At 38.1% G+C, this 27314-nt stretch overlaps 1 protein-coding gene across 1 annotated transcript; it reads left to right on the top strand.

Annotated features, from left to right (window-relative positions):
- The first annotated feature begins 538 nt into the window (after nucleotides 1-538).
- NTMT2 (N-terminal Xaa-Pro-Lys N-methyltransferase 2) lies at nucleotides 539-24137 on the top strand. Its single transcript, XM_003824640.5, has 4 exons — nucleotides 539-1923; nucleotides 16171-16346; nucleotides 21793-22042; nucleotides 22777-24137. Exons 1-4 carry the CDS (start codon nucleotides 1770-1772, stop codon nucleotides 23046-23048), a joined length of 852 nt encoding a protein of 283 aa, XP_003824688.4. The 5' UTR covers nucleotides 539-1769; the 3' UTR covers nucleotides 23049-24137.
- Nucleotides 24138-27314: the final 3177 nt, after the last annotated feature.

Below are 27314 nucleotides of genomic sequence, written 5' to 3'. Positions count from 1 at the left end.
AAGATGGGGATTCTTATGGACTGCTGTGGACTGAATGTTTGTGTTCCATCAAAATTTTTATGTTGAAATTCTGAGCCCTAATGTGTTGGGATTTGGAGATGGGGGCCTTTGGGAGATAATTAGGTCATGAGGGTGGAGCCCTTATGAAGGGGATAAGTGCCCTTATAAGAAAAGACACAAGAGCTTGATTTAACTCTCTGCCATGTGAGCACACAATGAGAAGAGGGCAATCTGCAAACCAGACAGAGGGCCCTCACTAGACATGGGATCTGCCAGCACCTTGATCTTTGACTTCACAGCTTCCAGAACTGTGAGAAATAAATGTTTGTTGTTTAAGCCACATAGTCTTTGGTAATACGTTAGAGCAGCCTGAACTAAGACAGGGGTCACATTAGAAGTTGCCTACCATAATGTGTGCATTTGTGTATATTAGCATGTGTATATGTACAGGCAGGGGGTCTGTGGGTGCACATGGCATAGGGCCTATAGTGTATTGAGATCTTACACATTTTCCTGTTAGGAACATAAGGGGAGGAAAACAGTAGTCATGGTCCCTGTAGGGAACAGATGGAATTCACAAATTGGGAATTCGAACTGGTTTAATAAAGGGACTATTTACAAATATGTGGGCAAGTATAGGAAAATTACAAGGAATTGGGCTTGTCACCTGATGCATCACTCCCCCTGGGCCTCAAGCAGTCAGGTGAAGGAGAAATGAACAGAACCAGGAGAGGATATTTGTATGAGAAGACCCTGGTCAGACGTATGACCTTTTGTTAAAGGATATGGTCAGCTCATGGCATTTCCACAGAGAAGGTGCCAAGGGAATAAATACCTTGACCTCACTTTCCTCCTGTCTCCTCCTGGCACTATCCATTGGCTAAAGCCAACTAGAAGCTAGAGGGCAATGGAGTCCACTGATGTAGGTCAGCCTCCTGGGGAACACATAGTAATGTATGAAGAGTGGAGAGTGTATCCGGAGGGACAATCAGAAGATACCCGGTACAGAAAACAAATGTACTTAAGAGGAAAATTATATTCATAGTAGGCAGAGAGGAAGAAACAGGCTTACATGAATAGTTGTTGTTTACAGCAAGCTAGATGGAAGAATTTGCTGACAGAGAAGGATATTTAACGTCAAAACAAGCTTTCAAATAATTGCTTCTCTTGAAGATCCTTCAAAATAGGAAGCACATACACATTTCTATGGAATTATTTGGGAGAAATTGTACTGATGAAAGGAGCATGAGTGGCCAAGATGACTTTGAAGGGTCCTTGTAATTTGAGGATTCAGTGTTCTATGAGGAGTGATGGAAATCAGGGAACAAGATCTCTTGCAAAATATTCACAACTCTTTGAAATGGAAATTAGGCTATTCCAATTTAGAAATCAAATTAAGGCAAATATTCAGGGTGTTAGCAGGCTGTGCTCTTGCCTGTTTGAAGTGGTGGCTAAAGGAGAGAGGCGTGCTTTTTCCTGGATGAAGCAGGATCTCTCTCAGCCAGTTTTCATCCTTACTTAGCACCTGCTGGCTTGGAGTGGTGTCACCCAAGCAATCAGACGGAGGGATGTGCCAAGAGCCTGCCCTCCCCTCCCACTGTGTGCTGCCCCTCCTCCCCACACCCCATGACAGCCTGTCCTGATATAGATGGAGAGGGGACTGGTTTAAAATGACAGTCTCAAGTTCATTTAGAAAGAGAAGGCTAATTCAAAGAAACAGCAAGGCAAGCTTCCTTTCTCTGTAGGAATCATTATTATCCCCCTTTGTCATGGCCCACCTGGGAGCCCATTTTGCCTTTAGATCCCGCTGGCAGAAGACCGACGATGAACTCTGTAGACATAGCATGTCTTTTATCCTTCACAAAGCCATTCGCAATGACTTCTTTCAGAGCTATCTCTACCTGCTGGAAAAAATTCCCCTGGGTAAGTGAGTCAGAGCTACTAGATAAGAAACAAGAAATGACCGATGGGATTGCATGAGGTCATGGGGCTTCTAGAAGAGAATTTAAAACAAGGACACTTTTCAGGCAAAAAAGCCTCCACAACCAATGTCACTGGGCTGAAATGTTTCAGTGGAATTCTTTACGGAGAATACAAAGATTAAGTGCCTAAAATAGAGTCAGGACTTTATTTTGGGATTTCCATGCACCCTCAGGCACTGTGATTTGCTTCTCTGGGTGTCTGTTGCATGAGTATCAGGCTTGTAGAAACTCAGACATGTTTAATATTTACAAAAAATTGTAATTGGGCAAATTTGATAATTCAAAGATGAGAGTATTAATGCATTAATACATTGAGTAAGAGTTAAAAAGAAAGACTAAATAATGATAGATCAAAATGTGCTTGGGTTATGTATGTATGTTTCTGTGTCTGTGCTTGTGTACACACTTACAATCCTCTGTGGTCTTCTTGAATCACAAGAATAGTCAGAGAGCCTAAAAAAAGGAGATTTTAGCTTGGTTTTTGAATATTAAGAAGTCAGTGGTCTGTCTCCATTTTTGTTATCTCCTCTAGTTTTCAGAGAATTGGACAATAGAGCAATAAAAAGCTTATCTGGTTTGCCTACTCTACTTTTTTCAGCCTCTGTGAAAGCAGTTACTTCAGGGCACCCTAAACAGCACTGAAGAGGAAATAACTTACCATTAAAGAGTAAAGTACCCTTCTCCCTTTGATTTGTATTTTCCCCCAATGAAAGCAAGAAGGCTGTGTATCAGCCTAGTCTGTTTTCTTAAGGTCGTTTGAAAGCCCCATTTGCACTTGATGTGGTCAGGGTTTCCAGCTGTTGAAGCAGCTACATAATTCTTTGTATTGCATTCAAGCAACCGAATGTTAGCAGCCTACCAAAACCTTTTTGTAAATCCATTTATGAGGGATCTTTAATTCTAAACATACAAATACCTTCATCTCATATTTATATAACTTCCTTCTAAAACTTTTTATCATCTATGACTATTTGATTCTCATAGTCACACTATGAAATAGATAGGGTAAGTTATCATTTTTTTTCCTACCTATCTTCCCTCCTTCTTCCTTTCATTTTACTTTTTCAAAGGAGGGAAAAAAATTCAGAGATGATGATATTTAATCTAGATAGAGTAATATCAAAGCAAAGACCAAAGTCCAGGGCTTTTTTTTGGTAGATCACACTGCCCATGAGTAATTCTTTTAGGACGTATAATACATCTCATCTATATCCAAAAGGAAAAAAAAATACAGCAGTTTAAATGGAAGGTGATGATGTTCTAGTCACTTCATATACTGGCAAAGCATTGCTTTTCTGGAGACACTCTTCAGGCCATACCTCAATAAGAGTAGGTTGGTAGCTTTGGTTTTATTAGACTGGAGAAAGATATCAATTATAACAGCTGAGAAGAGAGTCACTAACAGGCAGATGACTTTCAAACTTTAAAAATATTTACTAGAGAGAAAAAGAAGTCACCTTTGAAGGCAGCTGAAGATGAATTAAAAAGTTGAATACAATAGTCTCTTCTGAAAAGCAGATGAAAATTAATTTGGCACAAATGGACTATAATTTATATTTAGTCTCAATCCCTTTTTTTGTTCAATAAAATCATTTTGATTTTGTGTTTTTCTCCTTTGTAAATATGCTAATGTTTTACGAATGAGTTTTGACCTTTTAAAAAAACATTATTATCAAAAGGCAAAGTTTTTGACAAAATATTCCACTGACGCCCAATGTAAAATACAGGAAAAAGGGAAACTTTTCTGCATAGGATTGGGGGCAGGACCCTTTCCTTGGTCTATTCTCTTAGACTTACCACTGTCTCCTGAGGCACTCCTTTTTTTTTTTTTTTTTTTTTTTTTTTGAGATGGAGTCTCACTGTGTCACCCAGGCTGGAGTGCAGTGGTGCAATCTCGGCTCACTGAAAGCTCCACCTCCCAGGTTCACTCCATTCTCCTACCTCAGCCTCCTGAGTAGCTGGGACTACAGTCCCCCGCTACCATGCCCGGCTATTTTTTTTTATTATTTTTAGTAGAGACGGGGTTTCACCGTATTAGCCAGGATGGTCTCGATCTCCTGACCTCGTGATCCGCCCGTCCAGAGGCACTTCTCTAATACCTGTGGGGTTCCATAAACACAGTTTGAAAACCATTAGTCTATCCCAAGCCAACATTGCCTTCATTTTACTTATTTGCAGCTTTCCATAAATGGGCATTGCTTATTTTCTCTGACCCTGATGATTTGACCTGGACATTAGTTTGCCTGAGAGTCACAGAGCTAGCCTCATCCACAGTACCTCTATGATGATAGAAATTTAGGGCTATGTTAGTCAATATGGACTGGGATAGGCTGCAATAACAAATTAACTCTGGAATCTTAATAGCTGAATACATAAAAAATATTCTTTTCTCTTGCTACATCATTTTCAACATGCATTATTGGAGTCGTGGAGGGGAGGCTATATTCCACACAGGCATTCAGGGATCCAGGATGATAGAGGCTTTGCCAGCTGGAACATCACTAGTCACCAGGCAAGCAAATAGAGCAGCCAAAGTTTTGTCTACTAGCTCTTAAAAACTTCAGCCCCAAAGGACATCTATTACATCTGCTTAGAATTCATTGTCCAGAACTACAAGAATTCTGGGCAATATGAAGGGAGCACATATATATTTGTTCACTAGAAAATGTTTCTGCTACAGGGAAAAATATTGTATTTTGGAGATAAAAATACCAGACAATGCTTAGTTCTGATCAATTCAGTCATATTCAATGTAAGAGACATTTATGGAATTTCATTATTGTCAAAGTATTATGCATTAGAAAGGATTCAAATATTAATAAGACAGTTTCCATTCTTCAGGATTTTATAATGTGACAATGGATGCAAATCTACAAATAACTGTGTATTAATCCTTTTAAACTAAGGGTGCAGGGAAATCAGTCTACCAGTTCTGTGAATACTCAGATTTTTTTGTAGCTTTTTCCTCTAATGGCAGAAGCCAAATGTTCAGAAAGGAATCTGCATGTAAGTCTTATCTGCCAGTGTGACTTTTATTCAATTAGAAGACTTCCCTTAATCCTTGATTCACTCATTTAAACTTTGGTTTTTGTCCCAGGAGGTTATAACTTATATTTATGGAATGCAATTGCATGTGTTAGTTCCCCTATTGGACTCTCATTCCCATGAGAGTAAAGACTCGCCTATTTTTTCCTCTTTTGTATCTATTCAGCATTTACCATGGTTCCCGGCACATAGGAAAAACACAAAAAATATTTGTTAAATGAATTAAATGGCCTCTTACTAATAATTAATTGCAGATCAGCAAAGTTCTGAGTTTAAATTTTTGCACTGCTACTACTAGAAAACTAACCTCTGCAAGTTACTAAAGCCTCTGAGTATAATTTTTCTTAAAACTACAGCAGAGTTGATTGAAGGATTAAATGTTGGTATATATGTGAAATAGTCCTCCTCAGTAAATATTAGTTTCTTTATTTCCTTCCTCTGAGCCAGGCCTCTTTTAAAGTCACCATGTAGCTTTCTCTAGAATAGGCATTACCAAAAACGATAAACTTAATTCAAAACATGAGAGTTTTCAGGCTGCAGTATTAATTATGTTTTTCAGTTTGGAAATAAAACTTAGCCAGAAGAGACGCTACCTTTCCAGCTCTGCTGAGGTGTTTTAGAGTCAGTTTCCTCTACTCTTGATAATTTCAAGACTTCATAGAAATGAAAATAAAGCCCTTCTTTCAAAAAGGCTAGGAACTTCTCCTGTAGGGTCTGCACAGAGAGTTTGTTGTTTGGGGTAATTATATGGAAAGAACGGTGGCTAACCAGACTCTTTGATTCCTTCTTTCCTTCCTTCCTCCCTCCAACTGCCTAGATTAGGCAGCAGTCTCACTCCAGCACGATATGTGGTGACATTCAGTCATGGGGAAATTTGCTGAAACATCCCTGGCAAGCTTCAGAGATTCACGGAATAGCAAAGACATACATACTAAAAATCTCCAATGGAAGACTCAGCTATGCTGTTGAACATAACTGATCTTCAGAAAGAAGTGAGAACAAGCCTATCATTGTTCTCAGTGTTTTGCATATATTATCTCAGTTCATTTTTATAACATCTCTATTAGGTGTGCTGCTATTTTCCCCATATTATATTTGAAGAACTGACACCTAGATGAGTCAAGTAACTTGCCAAAGATCTTGTGGTGGTGAGTGGAGTAGCAGGATTAGAACCCAGGTGATCTAACTCCATGATCTTTTTTAAACCACTGCATAATACAATGTAAATGAAAACTTAACTAATGTGGGCAGCAATATAAGTTTTACCATATTTTATGATTTAACAGGAATAGGGAACAAACATAGCCTATGAAGAGCATTCGCTTTCTGTTGAGATAATCAAGATAGGCAGGCCAGTAAATAGGTTTAAATAATCTAGTTACGCCAACCAAATTTCTGTTAGAAGCTTGGTGTGAACAAATTTTCCAAAAGTGGCTATTCATGAACAAATAGGAAATAGAACGGGAAAACAAGTCAGTGGAAATCTCCAGTGTGTATACCAGTGCTCAAAGGGCTCAACTGGAGATGTTGGGACAACATCTCCATGTTTAGTAACAATCATTGAGGAATAACTTAACACTCAATGATTCTTCCAGTGCTATCCACATTTCTGAACACATAGAAGTCAATGAATATTCATTAATTATATTATTGAGCAAAAGTCTATTACTCCTAGACATTGTTAAAGGCTTAGCCCAACTTCATGTGTAGAACAATGGTTCTGTGTGGTTTAACAGAAAGACCAGAAGCTTTGCATTTGAATAGGCATGTGCTAGGACCTGGTTATGACGTTTCTTTTCTATGTGATATTAAGTTACCAAGTCTCTCTGATTCTCTTACTCATCTATAAAATGACGATTATAATTCTAGTCTTATATAATCATTGTGATAGTTAAAAGAGACAATGTGAAGAGGTGACTTGAAAGTACCTAGCATAATACCTGGCACATAGGAGGTATCCTCTCTTGCGTTGATCCCTTTTCAGAAGAATCAGTCTCTGAGGAGGAAATTAACTATGGCTTTTAACTTTGATGGCAAAGACATAGATTGTTTAGCTACCCCTTTGCCATCAAAGTTAAAAGCCAGAGTTAATAACAACATTTCCTAAAAAGCACTTGGAACTTCCAGAATAAAACTCACCATACAGCTATTGGTATTTTAAAATTTTATTTCATTCCTGTGGTAGGCATTGCTGCACAACTCATTGTACAATGATACATTTTCAAATGTTTATCATTACCTGTGCAATACAAATGCTGCAAGACCATTTTTCTCTTTCAAGCAATGAAGAAAATATAATTTTCTTTTTTATTTAGCAGATATATTTTTAGGTGCAGAGTATGAGAGGGATGATCTATAGGTTTTCTACTTAAATAGACCTAGGTTCAAGTCCCAGATCTATCACTCTCTAGCTGCTTAACCTTGGGAAATTTAGTTAATCTCTTAATGCCTTGGTTTCTTCTTCTGTAGAATGGATATATAATGTTTATCTCACATAGTTCGATATAAATGTTTTGCACAAGTATTACATATAAACATGTTTGATCAATTATAGTTACTATTTTTTAATTATTTGAGTATGCCTAATTGGGAGGACAGGTATTTCATAAATGATACCAAAGGTATGACTTAGGTGTGCTTATGTCAGTTAATCCCTATAACCATTCAGCTCTTTCTTGTACCCATGTATTATTTAAAGAACAAAAAGCTAGCTTTTATTCAATGAACATTCAAAGAAGGCCCATCAAGAAGTTAGCATAACATTAAGTGCTAGGATTACAAAAAAATAAAATATAGCCTTATCCTGAAGAGTTTAGTGTAGGAGAGAGACCTACACAAATACTTCTTAAAAATGTGGTATTAGAGTGATAGAGACCACTATAAAATTCTACAGAGGTGCAAAGGAAGCATGGGGACTGCTGAATCAAATCTCATCATGAAAAATCTGTCTTCAGTATCTCCCCTTGACTTCTGGCCTTCTCAGATTTGATAGTAGGTCAGATAGAGTTCAAGAAAGAATAGAGTTAGGAAGACACTCAGCGAGTAGGTAGGGGATAGATCTCTTGCTGAATTTGAGAAAGTAGATTGTCTTTCCCCAATTTAGAAGTCAGGAAACACTAAACTAGCCCTCAGTTGAAAAGAAAAAAGCCCCACACAACTTTCAGAATAGGCAGTGCCTTATTTTAGAGATAAGAAACATCAGACACCTAAAGCCTATAGGGAGCAAATAAAACCTAGAGGGTTCCTCTGGGCAATTCAGAGACTTGGTAATGACAGCTTTCTAGTATCCTGGCACATTTAAACCTTGGATTTCACCAGAAACACTGATAAATCCCCCCCCCCCACCACCATTGTTGATGAAAAATATAATGAGGAGGGTAACATTTATTGAGCTTCTACTCTAAACCAAACACCATACTAGGTGTTTTCACATGCATTATCTCATTTAATAATCTCAACAAGTTGTATGATAGGTTTTGATATATTTGGGATATTTGTCTCATCCAAATCTCATGTTGAAATGTAATCCCCAGTGTTGGAGGTGGGGCCAGGTAGGAGGTGTTTGGGTCATGAAGATGGATCCCTCATGCCTTGGTGTTGTCCTTAAAATAATGAGTGAGTTCTCATGAGAGCTGGTTGTTTAAAATTGTGTGGCACTTCACCGCACCTTTTACTCCCACTCTTGCCATGTGATGTGCTTGTTCCTGCTTCACTTTTAGCTAAGAGTAAAAGCTCCCTAAGGCCTCCCCAGAAGCTGAGCAGATGCCAGTGCCATGCTTCTTTTACAGCCTGCAGAACTATTAGTCAATTAAATCTCTTTGTTTTATAAATTAAGCAGTCTCAGGTATTTCTTTATAGCAATGCAAGAATGGCCTAACATAGACAATTGGTACTGATGAGTAGAGCGTTGCTCCTGAAATGCCAGACATGTGGAAGCATCTGATACTTGAAAATGTGGAATTGACTTTGGAACTGGGTAATGGGAAGAGGTTGGAAGAATTTGGAGGGCTCAGAAGACAAGATGATGAGGAAAAGTTTGAAACTTCTAAGAGTTGTTAAATCATTGTGACCAAAATGCTGATAGTGACATGGACAGTGAGGCCAGAATGCTGAGATCTCAGATGGAAATAAGAAACTTATTGGGAGGTGGAGCAAAGATCACCCTTGTTATGCTTTAGCAAAGAGCTTAGTTGCATTGTATCCATGTCCTAGGGATCTCTGGAAGATTGAACTTAAGAGTGATGACTTAGCATATCTGGTGGAATAAATTTCTAAACAGCAAAACATGCAAGATGTGGCCTGGCTGCTTCTAACAGCTTAATCAGGATTTGGAAGCGAGAAATGACTTAAAGTTGGAAGTTATATTTAAAGGTGAAGCACAGCATAAAAGTTGAAAATTTGCAGCCTAGCCATGTGGCAAAGAAAGCTTTTTCAGAGTAAGAATTAAAGTAGACTGTGAAACAACCACTTGCTAGAGAGATTTGCATGACTAAAAGTGAGCCAGGTGCTAATAGCCAAGATGATGGGGAAAAGGTCTGGAAGGCATTTCAGAGATCTAAGAGACAGCCCCTCTCATCACAGACCCAGTAGTGTAGGAAAACTGGTTTCAGGGGACCAGGCCCAGGGCCCTGCTACCCTGTGTAGCCTCAGAGCACTGTTCTCCATATCCCACTCCAGCTCCAGCTGTGGCTCAAAGGGGCCCAGGTACAGCTGAGGCATCTGCTCTGAAGGGCAGAAGTTGTAAGTCTGTTGGCTTCCACATGGTGTTAAGCCTGTGGGTTCACAGAGTGCAAGAGTAGTGGAGGCTGCCAAGCATCTGGATTTCAGAGAATGTATGGGCAGTCCTGGGCACCCAAGCAGAAGCCTGTTGCAAAGGTGGAGCCCCCCACACTGAGATAACCTTTACTAGTGTGGAGGAGAAATGTGGGGTGAAGTCCCACACAGAGTCCCCACTGGGGGCACTGCCTAGTGGAGCTATCAGAAGGGGGTCAACTGCCTCCAGACCTGAGAATGGCAGACCCACCTGCAGTTTACAACCTCAGTATGGACTAGCCCAGGAGAGGAGCTGCCCAAGACCTTGGAAGTCCACACCTCAGTGTGCCCAAATGCGGGGCATGGAGTCAAGGATTATTTTGGAGCTTTAAGACTTAAGGACTGCCCTGCTGGCTGGGGTTCAAGCTTGTGAGGGACCTTTAACCCCTTTCCTTTGGCCTATTTCTCCCTTTTGGAATGGGAATGTTTACCCAATACCTGTATCCCCATTGTATCATGGAAATAAATAACTTGTTTTGATTTTATGGGGTTGTAGGTGGAGGAACTCATCTCCAGATGAGACTTGCAACTTGAGACTTGGGACTTCTGAGTTAATGCTGGAATGAGTTAAGACTCTGGGGGACTATTGAGAAGGGAATTTGAAATGTGAGAAGGACAAGAGATTTGGAGGGCCAGGGCAGAATCATATGGTTTGGATATTTGTCCCATCCAAATCTCATGTTAAAATATAATCCCCAATGTTAGAAGTGGGGCCTGGTGGGAGGTGTTTGGGTCATAGGGACAGGTCCCTCATGGCTTGGTGCTGTCCTCTTTGTGACTGAGTTCTTATGAGATCTGGTTGTTTAAAAGTGTGTGACACCCCACCCCTCCCCTTGCTCCTGCTCTGCCATGTGACATGCCTGCTCTGGCTTCACTTTCTGCCATGGTAAAAACTCCCTAAGACCTCCTCAGAAGCTTAGCAGATGCCAGTGCCATGCTTCTTGTACAGTCTGCAGAACTGTAAGCCAATTAAATACCTCTTTTCTTTATAAATTACTCAGTCTCAGGTGTTTCTTTATAGTAACACAAGAACAGCCTAACACAGGTATCATTACCTCTTTATAGAGGAAGAAGCTGAGGCTAACATGAGTTATGTAACCTATTCAAGGTCATAAAACTAATTAGTGTCAGAGCTGGCAAACAAATCCAGGAATGTCTTACTCCAACTTTTTCCTTCCTCTCTCTTTTTTCCTTTTCTTTCTTCCCTCTCTTCCCTCCTCTCTTCCTTCCTTTTTTCCTATTTTACCATTACTTCTTTAATGGCTAAATTGAGAAGTACTTATCTGCAAATCTCTTTTATGGAAGGTCTTACCTTTCATAGGGGCATCTCCTAATTGGGCTTTTTTTTTCTGTTACAAAGGGCTAACTTGATCAAATATTATCAGACTCAACTCATTTAAAAATTACTGTCTAAACCTAGCTTACATGTCCTCTGAAGAATTTTAGATCATTTTTTAATTGACAAACAGGTCTAATAGCTGGAATAAAGAGGCATTTTAAAATAGGTATATTCAACCACTTGAAAAAAGAAGAAAGAAAAGAGGATACTCAGCAGAGGTAAGCACTTAGCTATCAACAAAATTTCCTGTTTGTCAGAAAGTCTTCATTTTATTGCCAACTTGGATAATATTGTCTCGACTTGTTGTCCCTGTCTCTGATACTGGATCAATATTTCCTTTCAGGTCCAGATTAAGATTTTGAGTGAGTATTCTGTTTTTCTCCAAATTTTTATATTGAAAGACAGCAAAAGTCATCAAATGGTGCATTGCCTCAAGGTAAACTGAGTTATTTGCTTCTTAGAGTCAGAAGTTGAGACCTTAAGCCACAAAATTCTTTTGCTACCTGCAAAAGAGTTTCTCAAGGAGGCATTTGAAAATTCTGAGTTTTATCCAGATAATTCATGCTATGTGACATTTCTTTCCTGCTCATTTTTTGCTAACCCAAATAAAAAGTATCCTTCATGGTTAAGGTCTTACGGAGTCTTCTTGCTGCTACTTGCAGGCATCTGCTGCATGCCCAGCGCATTTTTTCGTACTATTCTTTGGACATGCAGCCATATGACTTAACTCCTCCATGCTAGAGTGTAATCTCCATGAGAGAGATTGAGCTTTATGTTTATTTCCTGAATGTTGTACTAGGGCTTAATAACTGAATCTTGAATGAACTGTCTTTTGATGAAAATTCTCTTGGATATTAACCTTTCCTAGAAATTTCATCTTTATTCTCCTTCAGAGTAAACAAACTTGTAGTCTATTTTTCTTTTCACCACAAGTAAATAGTGGAAGGTCCTTGGGAATTCAACTAATAATGTAGATCAATAAATAAATATTACATTAAATAAAAAACAAATAGTGTCTAGTTTTTGTCTTGAACTACCCCAAGTTTCACAGAGACATTGCAATTCTTTAATTTGCCAGTATATATATTTCTATAGTAAAAAGCCATGTGCTGGTGACTGGTTTACTTATCTGAGTCAATATGCACAATTGCAGAAGTTTTCAGGAGGGGAGAACCTGGGGCCGAACATGACACCTCATATATCTTTTTTTTTTTTAGTGAAATGCTGCTGTCAATTAGGTGAAAATGAGAACTCAAGCCTATAACCATAAAAGCCCACCTATTGAGTCTGACGCCTGCTGAGATTGGCATTCACTTGTGGTCTAAATGTTGCTGGCATAATGGACCATTCCTATTTCTAGATTAAGGGTTTTAATAGACTGCACAAACCAGTTGACTTAAGCAGGTGATGATGAGTGTGGCTGCTTTGCTGCTTTGGTTGGATCAAGAGAGCCCTGGGCTATGGCTTGCCAATAATCCCAGAGTAGCATCCAACCCTGGGCAGCCTCTGTGAGCTGTGAGTTCCTAGCCTGATTTTCTGAGACATCCGAAAGAATTTGGAACAGTCATATTATTGGTGATGGCTGGTTTTTGTCATCCCTGTAGAATTTATAAGCACTTATTAAGTCACTTGCTGCGTATGCAACACTTTACCAAGTGCTAGGGAAGGGAGATTGGTGTTGATCCATGGTTCTCAATGTTTTTGAACATAAGGACCATCCTTTTAATGTTGTATTTTCTCAATCAGTAGCTAATTTGTATATAAAATAGCAAAAAAGCTTCTATGTATTTATTTAAACTTTTAAAAGATTTATATTTTTAAAATAACAATCTATGTATAATAGTTAACATGTATGGAGGATATAAATAATATTGATGGCCTCCAGAAAATGATGTGCTACATAGAAACTGATTCTTGTTCTCATTATCCCTTTCAGCAAATTCATGGTGATTCAGGGTACAAACACTGGCTCCAGTGTCTCCAAGTTGGAAAATGCTGATGTAACTCCATAGCTGGAACATAGTCATAGTAATACAAGTAGTATTTTTTGGATTTTTAACTTTCAGAATCAAAATTTGGAATTATGTAATTGTTCATTTCTGAATACTATCCAATGTCTCAGTCTTGGGGTTATCTGAAGAAAAATGCTCTTAGTTAAAGTGAAATAGGTATTTTTCTCTTTGATTTCTTCTGCTCAAATTTATGTCATATTTTGGCTTGCTTCATGCCCTGATCATAACATTTTTGAATCACTGTATATTTTTCTTGGAGCTTTCAATTATGTTTTATTTTTGGTGGTTTAGATTAAAAGTATGTCCTCCTTAGAATATTTCTAATATCTCCTTGCTTCTTGACTACTCTATTGCCTTGGATCTAGCTTATTCTACTTAAAGATATTATTTTTGAAGTCTATGTTTTGTCTTGTAATATAAACTGATTTCTTTCCAGATCTGATACATATCTGTCATTTTGGGATTTCTTTTCATTGGATTCCTGGTTAATTACGTCATCTTTCATCGTGCATCTTCTCTTGATCGTAACCCTCATTGGGCTGGAATATAGCTTCAAGAAACTTCTGAAGAATGAATCTATAGGAGGTAAATATTCTATAATAATTTGACTGGATATGAAGTTTAGTTTCCAAAAATTTGATCTCAGAATATTGGTGGCACTGTGCCATTGTTTTCTAGTGTTTCTGATGAGATCTGTGATAGAAGCCTGATTCTAATCTTTTGAACATAGAGTTGCCAAATAAAATATATGATGCCAGCTAAGTTTAATTTTAACATAATCGACAAATAATTTTTAGTGTAAGTATTTACCCTGGAATGTGCAATATTTCAGGCATACTCATACCAATAAATTATTCATTATTTGTCTGAAGTTCAAATATGTGTGTTGTGTATTTTTTTTCCCTAAATCTGGCAATCCTATTTGAAGGTCAACCACTCTTCCTTCTCTAAATGACTTTTAGATCTTCTTACTACTCTTTCTGTTTTGAAATTTCTTACAGATGTGCTCAAATGTGGCTTTAAAAAAAAATCTATGCATCTCAGCACTTTGTTAGATCTTACAATCTCTTTCAGCTCCAGGGAATTTTCTTCTATTACTTTCTTTAATAATTTTCTTCCCTTCATTTTCTTAGTTTTCTAGAATTCTAATTAGCTTGATCTTGGGCCTTCTGAATTGCTTATATAAGTCTAGTCTTCTTATTTCTATTTTGCATATCTATCTTTTTGTTTTATGTCCTGGAAATTTACTCAACTTTGTATCTTAAAGATTTGGTCATCAAAACTTTAATTTCTAAGAATTCTTTATTGTTCTTTTAATCATAATTTTCTTGGAATCTTATCTTTAATTTATGGATGTGCCTGTTCTCATATCTCTTCAAAGATTTATGAGTTTTTCGTTTTGTTTTGGCTTAAATTGTCATCCATTTCCTGAATTATTTTTGTTTTCTTTGAGGTCAGTTCTGATTATTTATCTCAGTCTTTGTTTTTCAGGCTTCTTATGTGTTTGGAGATCATTTATCCACATTTAGGAATAAAAAACAAGGTAAATAATTCTAGGCAATAGATAAGGTTTCCTTTGTTTTGTACTTGTCCCCTAAATAGAAAGGAAGACAAGAAGCCCTACATGTGCAGGTAGATTTTACCAGATTCTGATGAGTGGGAGTAAGTGACAGTACTTGGAGTCTTATATATGTGAAAATGAGTAGTGTTCTAACATTTTAATGCTAACTGGTCTAGCTCTTCCTAGGCAATTTGTCTATTTATTCTTTTTTAAGACAACAGACACATTTTCCCTTTCTAGAATTACAGCTGTGCTGTCTGCTGCTTTTAGGAGGGTGCACTTGCCCTCTTACCTGGTTGTTCTCTGGACAGAGTTTTGATTTATGCTCTTTTTTTTTTTTTTTTTTTGGTTTCCATTCTCATTCGTACATTTGCCTTCCTGTTGATTCTAAGTCTGGAATGTAATTTACTCTTGCAAATATTTTGGCCTGCAAATTCTTTAGCTTTGTTCTGTCTGCTTTTTGTTGTCCGGAAATTTATTGGAATCATGAATCTGTCAGTGATACCCTCTCATTTTCCTCACTATTATGGGTTTAGTGTTTTAAGATAATTCTCAGGGAATATTGGGAGGGAGCGAAGACAAATGCATGTACTCAGCCTACAATCTTGAACCAGAAGTTCCATCCTTTAATCTACTGTCTATCGTTTTATCATGAATGTCTTATGATGAAAATATTTTATATCTGCATGGGTGAATTTTAGCTGCAAAACACACTTACGTGTACTCTCATTTATTCCTCAGAAGTTGGAACACATATTTTTCTTACACATTTTTGAAAATAATGAAATGACAAAGTATATGTGAATGTGCCTGGCACACTACCTAGGACAGAATGGCTGCACAATAAATATTATGTTTCCTTTATTATTTTATTTTCACAATGTAGAGTTCAAGCACAGTTCTGTAATATTGATATGAAGGCATATTTGGATATGTGTTGCTTGAAAAAGATATAAAAACAGTTACCCCTACCTTGCGATTAGAAGTAATTTTTTCATTAAACTTTATTATAAGCTTAATGAGAAAATTCTCAGAAAACATTTGGAGTTCAGAGATAGAACTCACTGCAAAATTGATGACATTCTTTACATTATTGTAGCTAACACTGTTAAAAATTTTAATACAGTGATATAGCTATGGGTTTATTCAACTATAGAGTTATTAAGTCATGAAAATGCCACGATTATTATAATCCATAGATGCGATCTCTGAAGATCAAAGGAGTTAAGACGTTTTCCCAGCATTACATAGTGCATAAGTCATGGAGCCAAAACTCAAACCCAAATCTTTTGACTTCAAACCAGTGCTCTTTTTTCCACAGCACAGATTCACAGGCTTTTAAAAGGAAATGCAATGCATAAAGCTGAGATTTTTTTATCTTATAAATATTAATAACTATTAATAATGTTTCATTTGCAGTGAAATTGTACGCTTTAACAAGCCAAGTCATCAATGGTGAGATGCAGTTCTATGCCAGAGCTAAACTTTTCTACCAAGAAGTACCAGCCACAGAAGAGGGTATGATGGGAAATTTCATTGAACTGTCCAGCCCAGACATCCAGGCCTCTCAGAAATTTCTTAGGAAATTTGTTGGGGTGAGTTATTCAACTGCAGCTTGATGAGAAGGCAAAGTCCTTGCAAACATTGAGCTCGCATGCCTCTGTGTTGTTATTTAAGTCACGACTAAGCCATATGACCCAGCCAAGAGTTCTGCCGCCTGCAAGCCGGTTTTAAGATGTTCAGAAAGGATGAACCATTTTTGATATGATAAATATAATAACACTGTTTTACCCTCCCACTTGGCATTTCACTGTCCTATCACCAACTAATCTTACATGCTTCAGAGGAAGGTGAATTAGCAGTGTTGATATAAAATTTGGGAATAAAGAAGACATCTCTTTTAGAGTCTCATAAACGTTTCATACCCAAATGATTGATGACAGATCATGCCTTTTGGGATCTTGGGTTGACTTATTGATTCCCTGTAATAAAAATGAGATGTTGGCCTGGCTAACACAGTCAAACCCTGTCTCTACTAAAAATACAAAAAATTAGCTGGGCGTGGTGGCGGGTGCCTGTAGTCCCAGCTACTTGGGAGGCTGAGGCAGGAGAATGGCGTGAACCTGGGAGGCAGAGCTTGCAGTGAGCCGAGATCGCGCCACTGCACTCCAGCCTGGGTGACAGGTGAGACTCCGTCTAAAAAAAAAAAAAGTTAGAAGGAAATACATGATTATGTTCAGTTTAAAAACAATGAAGGTAGAATATTTTTATACTATTTTATACATAGTTTTGATTTTACCTTGAAAGAATGGTATCCTTTTGTAGTCCTGCATTGGGTCAACCCCTATTACTTCCTTACTGTCATGTCATATGAAGACAGACAGTATATTGTAGGGGTCAAAATTTTGGGCTTTATGTCTATTGTGGTTCTTCTGCTTAATGTATAAGCAACTTTGAGCTTGTTACTTAAATGCACCAAGTGTCAGTTTTCTCTCTTGTGACTAGGGCATGACAATAGAAGCTACTTCACAGGATAATGTGGAGATCTAATGAGATAATACATGTCAGGTACCTGCTTTAGTGCACAAAATTAGTACCCAATAAATCTAATTTATTGCTATTACTACTACTAACAGGCTTTCATATAATGTATTCATTGTATTTTAAGGAACTTCATTTAGTTGTTAGAAAAGACTTAATCCCCAAGAAAGGCTGGGTATGGTGGCTCATGCCTGTAATCCCAGCACTTTATGAGGCTGAGGTGGGTGAATCACGAGGTCAGAGTTCGAGACCAGCCTGGCCAATATGGTGAAACCCTGTCTCTACTAAAAATACAAAAATTAGCCGGGCGTGGTGTTGCGCGCCTGTAGTCCCAGCTACTGGGGAGGCTGAGGCAGAAGAATCGCTTGAACCCAGGAGGCGGAGATTGCTGTGAGCTGAGACCGTGCCACTGCATTCCAGCCTGGGTGGCACAGCGAGACTCCATCTCAAACAAACGAACAAACAAACAAACAAACAAACAAACAAAGCAAAGCAACAACAGAAAAGACTTAACCCCCAAGATAAAGCTGCTGTTAGTTCTATTAAAGATGAAAAGTTCTAATTGGTAACAGGTTTTGTTCCAATACATTACAAAGTCATTGGTTTGAGATTTGGTGCCCATTTTATTCTGATAAAGGAAACATAAACATTAGGCCGTGGGGTTAGGCCATCAACCGATTTAGTAGCAAAACATTAATATCTCTAGTATTGAGGCGAGGTTCACTTCAAATCCAATCTTCCTGGAGCACCCAGTGTGTGAGTCCAGAGCGTGACAGTAGATAAAAATGTGATCAGGATGATGTATTTACTGGGGCCAAAGTGTCTGGACATCAGCTTCAGCCATAAAAGACTAGAGAGTCTAGGAATGAAGACCGTGGATATTTATAGGTTAGGTTAACTTGGAGTATTTCTAAATCAGTGCTGCTGACTGGTTTCACTGAATGCTGGTTCTGAGAGAGTCAATCTGCTAAGCGCTTTAGAAGCATTGTCTCATTTACTCTTCATGCCAATTCTTGGAGGTAAGTGCTATTATTAGCTCTGTTTCTATAGTTGTGGAAACTGAGGCTTGAAGAGGTTAGATAAGTTGTCAAGATTACATAGCTGGTAAGAGACAGAACAGCGAATTAAGCCCAGCCAGGTCTGCCTGACACCAAACTCTCTGCTCTTAACCATGACATATTTTTTCCATTTGTCTCATGAAACTGAAAAATCCCTGCTTTATTTATTTATTTATTTATTTACTTTTTTGGTGGACCATAGACCTCGACTCTCCTCCAGTCTGGCTGAAAGCAATCCCTCCTGCTTGCCTCGTGGTGAGGCCGACTTTGATCCCAAAGTATTTCAGAAGCTTAGTTAGTAATCCAGCTGTCTTGTCACTCCGTGTGGAATGCCAAGCTGACCACAGGGATGCTGGTCAGACAGAGCCCATAAGCACGCCCACAGACCTGGGAAAGGAAACAGCCTTGCGCTAGCATATTTATGTTGGAAAAGAGGCAGCCTGCTCCTTTGAAACAAATATAAGGAGTCCTTCTTAGTACACAAGGCTCATTGTAAAGCTGCGGCTTCTAAGTACAAATGCAGTCCTTTTTAAGGACTGATATTTTGGTACTTTGACCTTCATACTGTAATCTACTAGATTAGTATTCAGGTCAAGATACAAAGAGTTAGGGAATACGAATATCTGACATGACTTATTCTTGTGTCAACTGCGAAAAGAAGATTGTTTAATTTAAAGTTTTGTTTTCCTTTCAACACTTAATGACATGAGACAGTGGGAAAAGGTGTTTAAACTAGTTGCAAATGTATTTACTTTAGCAAATAAACAAATGATACCAAGATGATGTCAATGCCATAGTTGATAACTTTTCTGTTTTAGCTTTCTAGTGGGAGAAAGTAGTAATTCATAAAAAGCCATCAGTATTTTTTTGATAGTATTTATTTTTTGACATTTCTCAGAGATTGGATAGCTAAAAAATCTGGGTCTACTAACTTGTTATATTTTATAGTTTTTATACAGTGACATGAGGTCCTTTCATTTTAGTTTTTTAACTCCACTGGATAAACCTAAAATAACGTTCTTCAAAACAAAATACGTAGGCAGAATCAAAACTAAACTGAAATTCCTAATAGTGTTTTACTAGTTTATATGGATTCATAAGTATAAACATGGCATAATAAATGAAAATCAAAATAACCAAATGGGTTCACACCTGTAATCCCATCACTTTGGGAGGCCGAGGCAGGTGGCTCACCTGAGGTCAGGAGTTCCAGACCAGGCTGGCCAACGTGGTAAAACCCCATTTCTACTAAAAATACAAAAATCAGTGGTGTGTGATAGTGCACACCTGTAATCTGAGCTACTCGGGATGCTGAGGCAGGAGAATCACTTGAACCCGGGAGGTGGAGGTTGCAGTGAGCTGAGATCGTGCCACTGCACTCCAGGCTGGGTGACAGAGTGAGACTCTATCTCAAAAAAAAAAAGACTGTCTTGTTTTGAAATCACACATTGCACGTAGTTCTAGTCATATTCATTCAAGGGCATCAGATTTCAATAAAATCACAGTTTCAGGCAGCCATGGTGTCCAATAAAGTTCATGGTGCTTTATTGTTCCAGGATTCTACTTCTGAAACCACTTACTACACTAATGAGAGCAGCATGACCAATAGAGGCTTTTAAGGCCAAGTAATAATAAGAAAAATTTGAAATGAGACTCTCTTATTGAGCATACACATTTTAGTAGTCATTTCTAATAATGACATAATTTCTCCATATACTGCTCATCTTTTTGTTATGAATTTACTTAGAAGATGCTTCTTTCACAGCATTCATGCCTAGGCCTTTTTCTGAATTAGTTTAGTCTAAATTATATTTGAATGTGACATGTGGCATAGTGTAAGTAAAAATGGCAAACACATGGCAGTATATTACCACTTCCCCTTCTCATGCTTGAGGCAGACATCACTAATCAATCATAGATCTCTTTTCTGCTGAGTCTAAATGAAGCCTTATAATTCTTTTTAACATAGCATTAGACAGATATTACCAAGGGAATCAGAGGTGACATCCCTAATGGAGAACTGGCTTTGGATTCAGACCGTTCCTGTTCAAATTCTAATTCTGCCATTAGCTATGAAATATTAGAAATCTGAGTTTTCTCATCTCCAAAATGAGGATAATAATCTATATTGTGGAGTTTTCTTATTATAATTACTATAGCTAAGAGCTTGCTGTGTATAAATAATAATTGTGGCTATTATTATTCCATTTGGAAAGAAGTTGCAATTCCTTCACTTTTTGTTCTTCATTGTACTTTTCTAGCATAACGAAGGCCATTTGGGTGGACTGGAAAGCTGCTTTTCTGATGTTTCCCTCTGTTTGTATTTTACCTTTGATCCTTAGCCAATTTTTTTTTTATTCTTAGTTCCTGAGAAATCAAGAGTAGGCTTTTCCCTTAAGATCTTGATTGGCAACTTCAAGTATCTTGTTACTGTAATTTCTAGCACAAAACCGCTTCAGCAGCCATCCCAATTATGACCAAATAATTTAGACCAGCTGAATCTTCATAAATCAGAAAAGTTTTTTAAATTTTATGGAAGCAAGTTTGAGAAAGTTTGCGTAGGCTGATTTCTCCCTACCTCCACCACCTTGCCATCCTCTCACTCCCAGTTAATTTAATGCACAGACCTACTTAAAAAAACAGTTTTAGAGTTTTATGCCCAATAAATCATGTAGTTTCTGGTACCAAAAAACCCAGAAAACAATGTTTAGCATTAAAAGACACAAGGAAACTTTGCCAAAACTACCCTTTATCCATGTGAACTTGCTGTGTGCCATCAGGGCTGTATTTGAAATAAAATTCTGGCCTGAGAATGGAACAGTTAGCATTGTTCACCTCAGGTTCCCAAACTTACCATCCACCTAAGAGGAGTAGATAATTCAGAGCCTTCAAAATTTGCCTAGAAAAGATAAAATTCAAGTATTCCAAACTGAAATGTTTCCATTGAATGAATCTTTAATTTTAAAACTCAGAAAGGTTCTCACTGTTTGGTTCTTTTTTGCTTTTCTGTAGTGTAATAATCTGTAGGCAACAATCTGTAGTGTAGAACCATTTACCTGTGGATTTGTCTCAAATTTAGTCATTAAAGTTTTATCTTCATAGGGCTAGCAATGGCTCATTATTTTTTTTGGAGAAAATTACCAAGTGTTTAAACCTAAGATATTATTTTTTTAAATCTCATTTATAATTCTTTTTTTGGATAAATAAAGAAAGCAGGACTAGAAATGTTTAGCTGTTTTTTGAAAAGATAATTGTATATCTTGATTGTGGTAGTAGGTGCATGGCTATTCACATTTGTCCAAAATCATCAAATTGTACACAAGAAATGGTACATTTCATTTCATAAAATTTACCTAATAAAGTTGATTTAAAGAGGTAACTAGGGTGTGCAATTTTCAAGGATGGGTCTCTGTACTTGAAATATCAAGGTGCCTTTCTGCAGGGGCCTGGGAGAGCTGGAACAGACTGCGCCTTGGACTGCGGCTCCGGGATAGGAAGGGTCAGCAAACACGTCTTATTGCCTGTTTTCAACAGTTTGGAGCTGGTAGATATGATGGAATCCTTTCTCCTTGAAGCCCAGAACTACCTGCAGGTCAAAGGTGACAAAGTAGAAAGCTACCACTGCTACAGCCTGCAGGAATTCACACCCCCCTTCAGGAGATATGATGTCATCTGGATTCAGTGGGTCTCTGGTTAGTCCTGCATGACTTTCCCTCTGCTTTTCTCCCCTTCTCAGCCAGAGAAGACAGTCCTTGGGGCTAATGAGGGCACCAGGGAAGAGTTAGCTGTAGTACTTCAAGCAGTTAGCTAGCCTTAGGTGTCATGTGAACTCCCACAAAACTCTGATCCTCCAGATTTCTCCCTTGACATTTTCTGTACAATAAATTTACATTTCTTGGAGGATTTATGTTGGTTCTCGAACCAACTTAAATGGAGCAAGTGCCTTTGGACCAACCTAAATCCTCGAAGAAATGTAAATACTTGAAAAAATTTCAAAAGTGCAGTCAAAAAGGTTAATCCCCATTTATTGGCAGAACTAGACATTCTTAGATTTAAATCCCCAGGAAATGAGACAGCAGTGAATTTGATTTTGGGGTGTGTGTGTGAGACACAAAGAAGTGGTAATAGAGGGGTTTCTCCAGGGGACATGGAGGGACTTGTGGGGTAGACAATAACTTATCTCATGCCTATGAGGTCGACAGGCTAGGTAGGATAATATATTTTATAGACGGGCACAGAGGCTTCTCTAAGAGGATATGTGTCCTCTTATCTAAATTTTCAAAGCCTCCTGTAACTAAATGAGGCTATTAAATCATGAATGAGTGAACAAATGGTCTCCTGATTCTTAGCCATGTTCTTCCCTACTCACCTTCCATCCTCCCCACCATTTCTTCCTGTTCCCCCATCCACTTGGTATCCCTTGTAGGGCACCTGACTGATAAGGACCTTCTTGCATTTCTTTCCCGGTGCCGAGATGGCCTGAAAGAAAATGGCATCATCATATTGAAGGACAATGTGGCCCGGGAGGGCTGTATCCTTGATCTCTCTGACAGCAGTGTGACTCGGGACATGGACATCCTCCGGAGCCTAATAAGGAAGAGTGGGCTGGTGGTGCTGGGCCAGGAGAAGCAGGATGGCTTCCCAGAGCAGTGCATCCCCGTGTGGATGTTCGCACTGCACAGCGACAGACACTCCTGAAAAAGCAGTGGGAATGAACGACTGGACTGGGCAGTGGTGCTTTGGGATGGGGTTGCTATCCTTCCAGGTGCCCCTTGTAATGCAGATAGGGATGGCAAGAAAAGGGATACAACGTATGTCTGCAAATTATTTGTGATATAATATGTACATGTTTTCAGTGATTATATAATGCACTCACTCTGATGAGACATGCACAAATTCTGTGGATTTTCTGAAAAAAAAAATGGAGTGAAATATCAAGAAACGTGCTTTAAATCTGTTTGTATGTATCTAAACTGTGCAAGCGTGCATGAAAACAGAAGGCATAAAGGACAGCTGGCCTGCATCAGTATTTGTAAAAATTGTCTTTCACAACATCCTAGACAAAAATGGTGAGTTTTTTTTTGTTTTTCCATCACAAGATGAAGTCAGCATTCTGTGCATCAAGGAAAACAAATAATTTAGCTTTGGGGGTTGTTCAAATAAAGCATTTGTCTACTCAAACAAAAAAAAAAAAAAAGAAAAAGAAACAATGCCCACATATTCCAAACTGTCTTGTTCCCTGATAATTAGTATTATAGAGTATTCTGGTGGGGGTGGGGGTAGGAGAAAATCTACACTCCTTTCCCCGCCTTCATGTCAGCTACATTATACTTCCTCTTTGGTACTACTACTTCTCTTGAACAAACATCTCCCTCTAATTAAGAAGACACTAGTCAAAATAATCTTGTGAAAACAAGTCCATTATTTAATTTTCTCTTTAGCCTTTCTCTTGGCAGAAAAGGTATTTGGTTTCACTTTCTATTTAGGGTCAGTTTTACTACCCAATGATGTAATATGGATGTAATTTGATAACAGAAGTCTGCATTACAGTGATGGGAAGTATCTCCTTTCAGGAGAAAATGTTGTGCCCTGAAATTTCAACCTTTAACATATAAGTAAATGTCATTGCTAATCTAATTTTAGTCTTTGGTTTTCAACATGGCTTGGTTCATCGCAGCTGCTCCTGGGGTCTTGATTGATATGAATGTATATTGGAAAGAGAAGCAGCAAAAGAAATGGACAAGGAAATGATAAACCTGAAAATTGACTAGCTGGACAGTGGTTTAATTAAAAATAATCTAAAATCATTCAAAAAATGTAATTCAATTTTTATTAGCAGAATGCTAAATATAACTGCTGTTCTCTTTAAAACACTTCAACATCCTTCACAAGGAAGCACATTTGTGCAAGCACAATGTGTGATATGTATTGAGTCTTCCATGAAATGCAAATAATCAATTTAAGTAAAGAAGACAGACTACATGGATATGCTATCATCATAAAATAGTATTTTCAGGTCACAGCTCTAATTTCAGAGGAAAACAATTTTGATAAAACATTTAATACATTGTTGTAGCTTTACCTTGGTAGTTTCATTTAGCGTGCTGGAAAATTATTTCACCTATTCTGCTCTTGGCGTCTTACAGCTGTTGTATGTTACTCGCCATGCTCTAGGGTAGCGTGCCACTCAGAATCCGTGACAAGCAAGCCAGGGACCAGAGCCAAATCAAATGGTAAACCATTACCAAACAGTCTAAGTGCAGCAAAACAATGGTACTTAGGTTTTAGGCCTTTGTAATTCTTAGAGCAAATTAGCAGAATCTTCTTTTTAGGCTCATCCTGGGAATTTTCTGTTTCTTTCACCAGTATCCTTAATTCTCTTAACCCTTGACTTTCTGCTTTGCCAATATTCACAAGCTGATTGACACAGTTGTCAATATTCTCTGCTATGGGCTTCTGAGCTTATGGAGGGAATGACGTAATTTTCCTGTAGATACTGATATATGATTTTCAACTCAGCTGTGTCATTGAGGTTGATCATCATTCCCCTTTCTCATCCTAAATCACATATTATTCTCCTTAGAAATTTTTCAGATTTTTACTGCTCTATACAATTTCCCAATTCCATATCTATGCTTAACTTAACTGAGAAAGTAGACATTGGGAGTAAATAGTATCATCACCCCCTCTCCCCTGACCTGGCTTTATATTGTTAATAACGGGTACAAGGCAAAGGGTGGCTTGAGAGAAGTTGGAGCCAGATCATGCACACTATAGGTCATGTTAAGGTTTGGACATGTTACTCAAAGAACAAGTGGAAGTTCTTGAAGGGTGCAAGTAAAGGACTGATTTTTCTGCCTTTGGGAGTAGAGTCGTAGAAACTGTGGAAAGAAGACATTTAGAGTGAGACCTACTCCAGTCCTCTTTAATCTAATTGAGTAAGCCAAACACACTGCTCATGTTTATCAACACATCTGAAAGCTAGTGACGCAAATGACAACCTACATTATTTCCCAAATACTGGTCCATAGTCCAGCTGCCTCAGAATCACTTGGAGGTGACTTACAAATAGAGATTCTCAAACTTGATCCCCATGATATATGGTTCTGTTAAGTTGGTCACTGATTCTGATCACTAGTTTTGTTTGAGGACACTGATGGGAAAGAGGTGTGGAGCTGGGCTCCTCAGAACCACAGAAAGTAAGGCAAGGGAAGCAAAAGTACGGGCCAGGTTCAAGGGAAATCGCTGGATGATGAAATCCATTCTCCACATTGATGCCAGTCCTTCTAAAATATGAATCTGACTGTCTCATGTATAAACTTCCTTTTTCAAAACTTTTATTTGAGGTTTGGGGGTACACATGAAGGTTTGTTACATAGGTAAACACATGTCACAGGGGTTTGTTGTACATATTGTTTCATCACTCAGGTATTAAGCCCAGTACCCAACAGTTACTTTTTCTGCTCCTCTCCATCTTCCACCCTTGCTGCTCAAGTAGACCCCAGTGACTGTTGTTTCCTTGTGTTCATAAATTTTTATCATTTAGCTCCTACTTACAAGTGAGAACATGCAGTATTTGGTTTTCTGTTCCTGAGTTAGTTTGGTAAGGATAATAGCCTCCAACTCCATCTGTGTTCCTGGAAAATACATGATCTCATTCTTTTTTATGGCTGCATAGTATTCCATGGTGTATATGTACCACATTTTCTTTATTCAATCTGTCATTGATGGGCATTTATGTTGATTCTACGTCTTTGCTATTGTGAATAGTGCTGCAGTGAACATTTTCATGCATGTTTCTTTATGTGACAGTGATTTATATTTCTCTTGGTGTGTACCCAGTAATGGGATTGCTGGGTGGAATGGTAGTTCTGCTTTTAGCTCTTTGAGGAATCGTCATACTGCTTTCCACAATGGTTGAATTAATTTACACTCCCATTAACAGTGTATAAATGTTCCTTTTTCTTTGCAACCTCACCAGCATCTGTTATTTTCTGACTTTTTAGTAATAGCCATTTTGACTGGTGTGAGATGGTATCTCATTGTGGTTTTGATTTGCATTTCTCTAATAATCAGTGATATGGAGCTTTTTTTCATGTGGTTCTTGGCCACATGTATGTCTCCTTTGAGAAGTGCCTGTTCATATCCGTTTGCCCATTTTTTAATGGGGTTGTTTTTCTCTTGCAAATTTAAGTTCCTTACAGATGCCAGATATCAGATGTTTATCAGATGCATAGTTTGTAAATATTTTCTCCCATTCCGTAGGTTGTCTGTTTACTCTGTTGATAGTTTCTTTTGCTGTACAGAAGCTCTTAAGTTTAATTAGATCCCACTTGTCAATTTTTGCTTTTGTTGTGATTGCTTTTGGTGTGCTTTTCATGAAATCTTTGCTTGTTTCTATGTCCAGAATGGTATTACCTTGGTTGTCTTCCAGGATTTTTATAGTTTTGGGTTTTACATTTAAGTCTTTAATTCCTCTTGAGTTCATTTTTGGGTATGGTATAAGAAAGCAGCCCAGCTTCCATTTTTTGCTAATGGCTAACCAGTTATCCCAGCACCATTTATTAAATAGGGAGTCTTTTCCCCATTGCTCATTTTTGTTAGCTTTATTGAAGATCAGATGGTCATAGATATGAGGCCTTATTTCTGGGCTCTCTATTCTGTTCCATTGGTCTATGTGCCTGTTTTTGTACCAGTAACATGCTGTTTTGGTTACTCTAGCCTTGTAGTATAGTTTGAAGTCGGGTAACATGATACCTCCAGCTTTGTTCTTTTTGCTTAGGATTGCCTTGGCAATTCAGGCTCTTTTTTGATTCCATATGAATTTTAAAATAGTTTCTTCTAGTTCTGCGAAGAATGTCTTTGGCAGCTTGATAGGAATAGCATTGAATCTGTTAATTATTTTGGGCAGTATAGCCATTTTAATGATATTGATTTTTTCTTTACATGAGCATGGAGTGTTTT

The sequence above is a fragment of the Pan paniscus genome, chromosome 1, assembly GCF_029289425.2.
Source record: "Pan paniscus chromosome 1, NHGRI_mPanPan1-v2.0_pri, whole genome shotgun sequence".
NCBI lineage: Eukaryota > Metazoa > Chordata > Mammalia > Primates > Hominidae > Pan > Pan paniscus.
This window is presented reverse-complemented; position numbering and strand designations above follow the sequence as displayed.

Coding starts and splice junctions, on each gene's coding strand:
- NTMT2 (XM_003824640.5), top strand. CDS start 1,770: ATGGCCCACCTGGGAGCCCATTTTGCCTTTAGATCCCGCTGGCAGAAG. Junction 16,347..21,792: donor TTCTTAGGAAATTTGTTGGG/GTGAGTTATTCA, acceptor GCCTTTCTGCAG/GGGCCTGGGAGAGCTGGAAC. Junction 22,043..22,776: donor CTGGATTCAGTGGGTCTCTG/GTTAGTCCTGCA, acceptor TATCCCTTGTAG/GGCACCTGACTGATAAGGAC.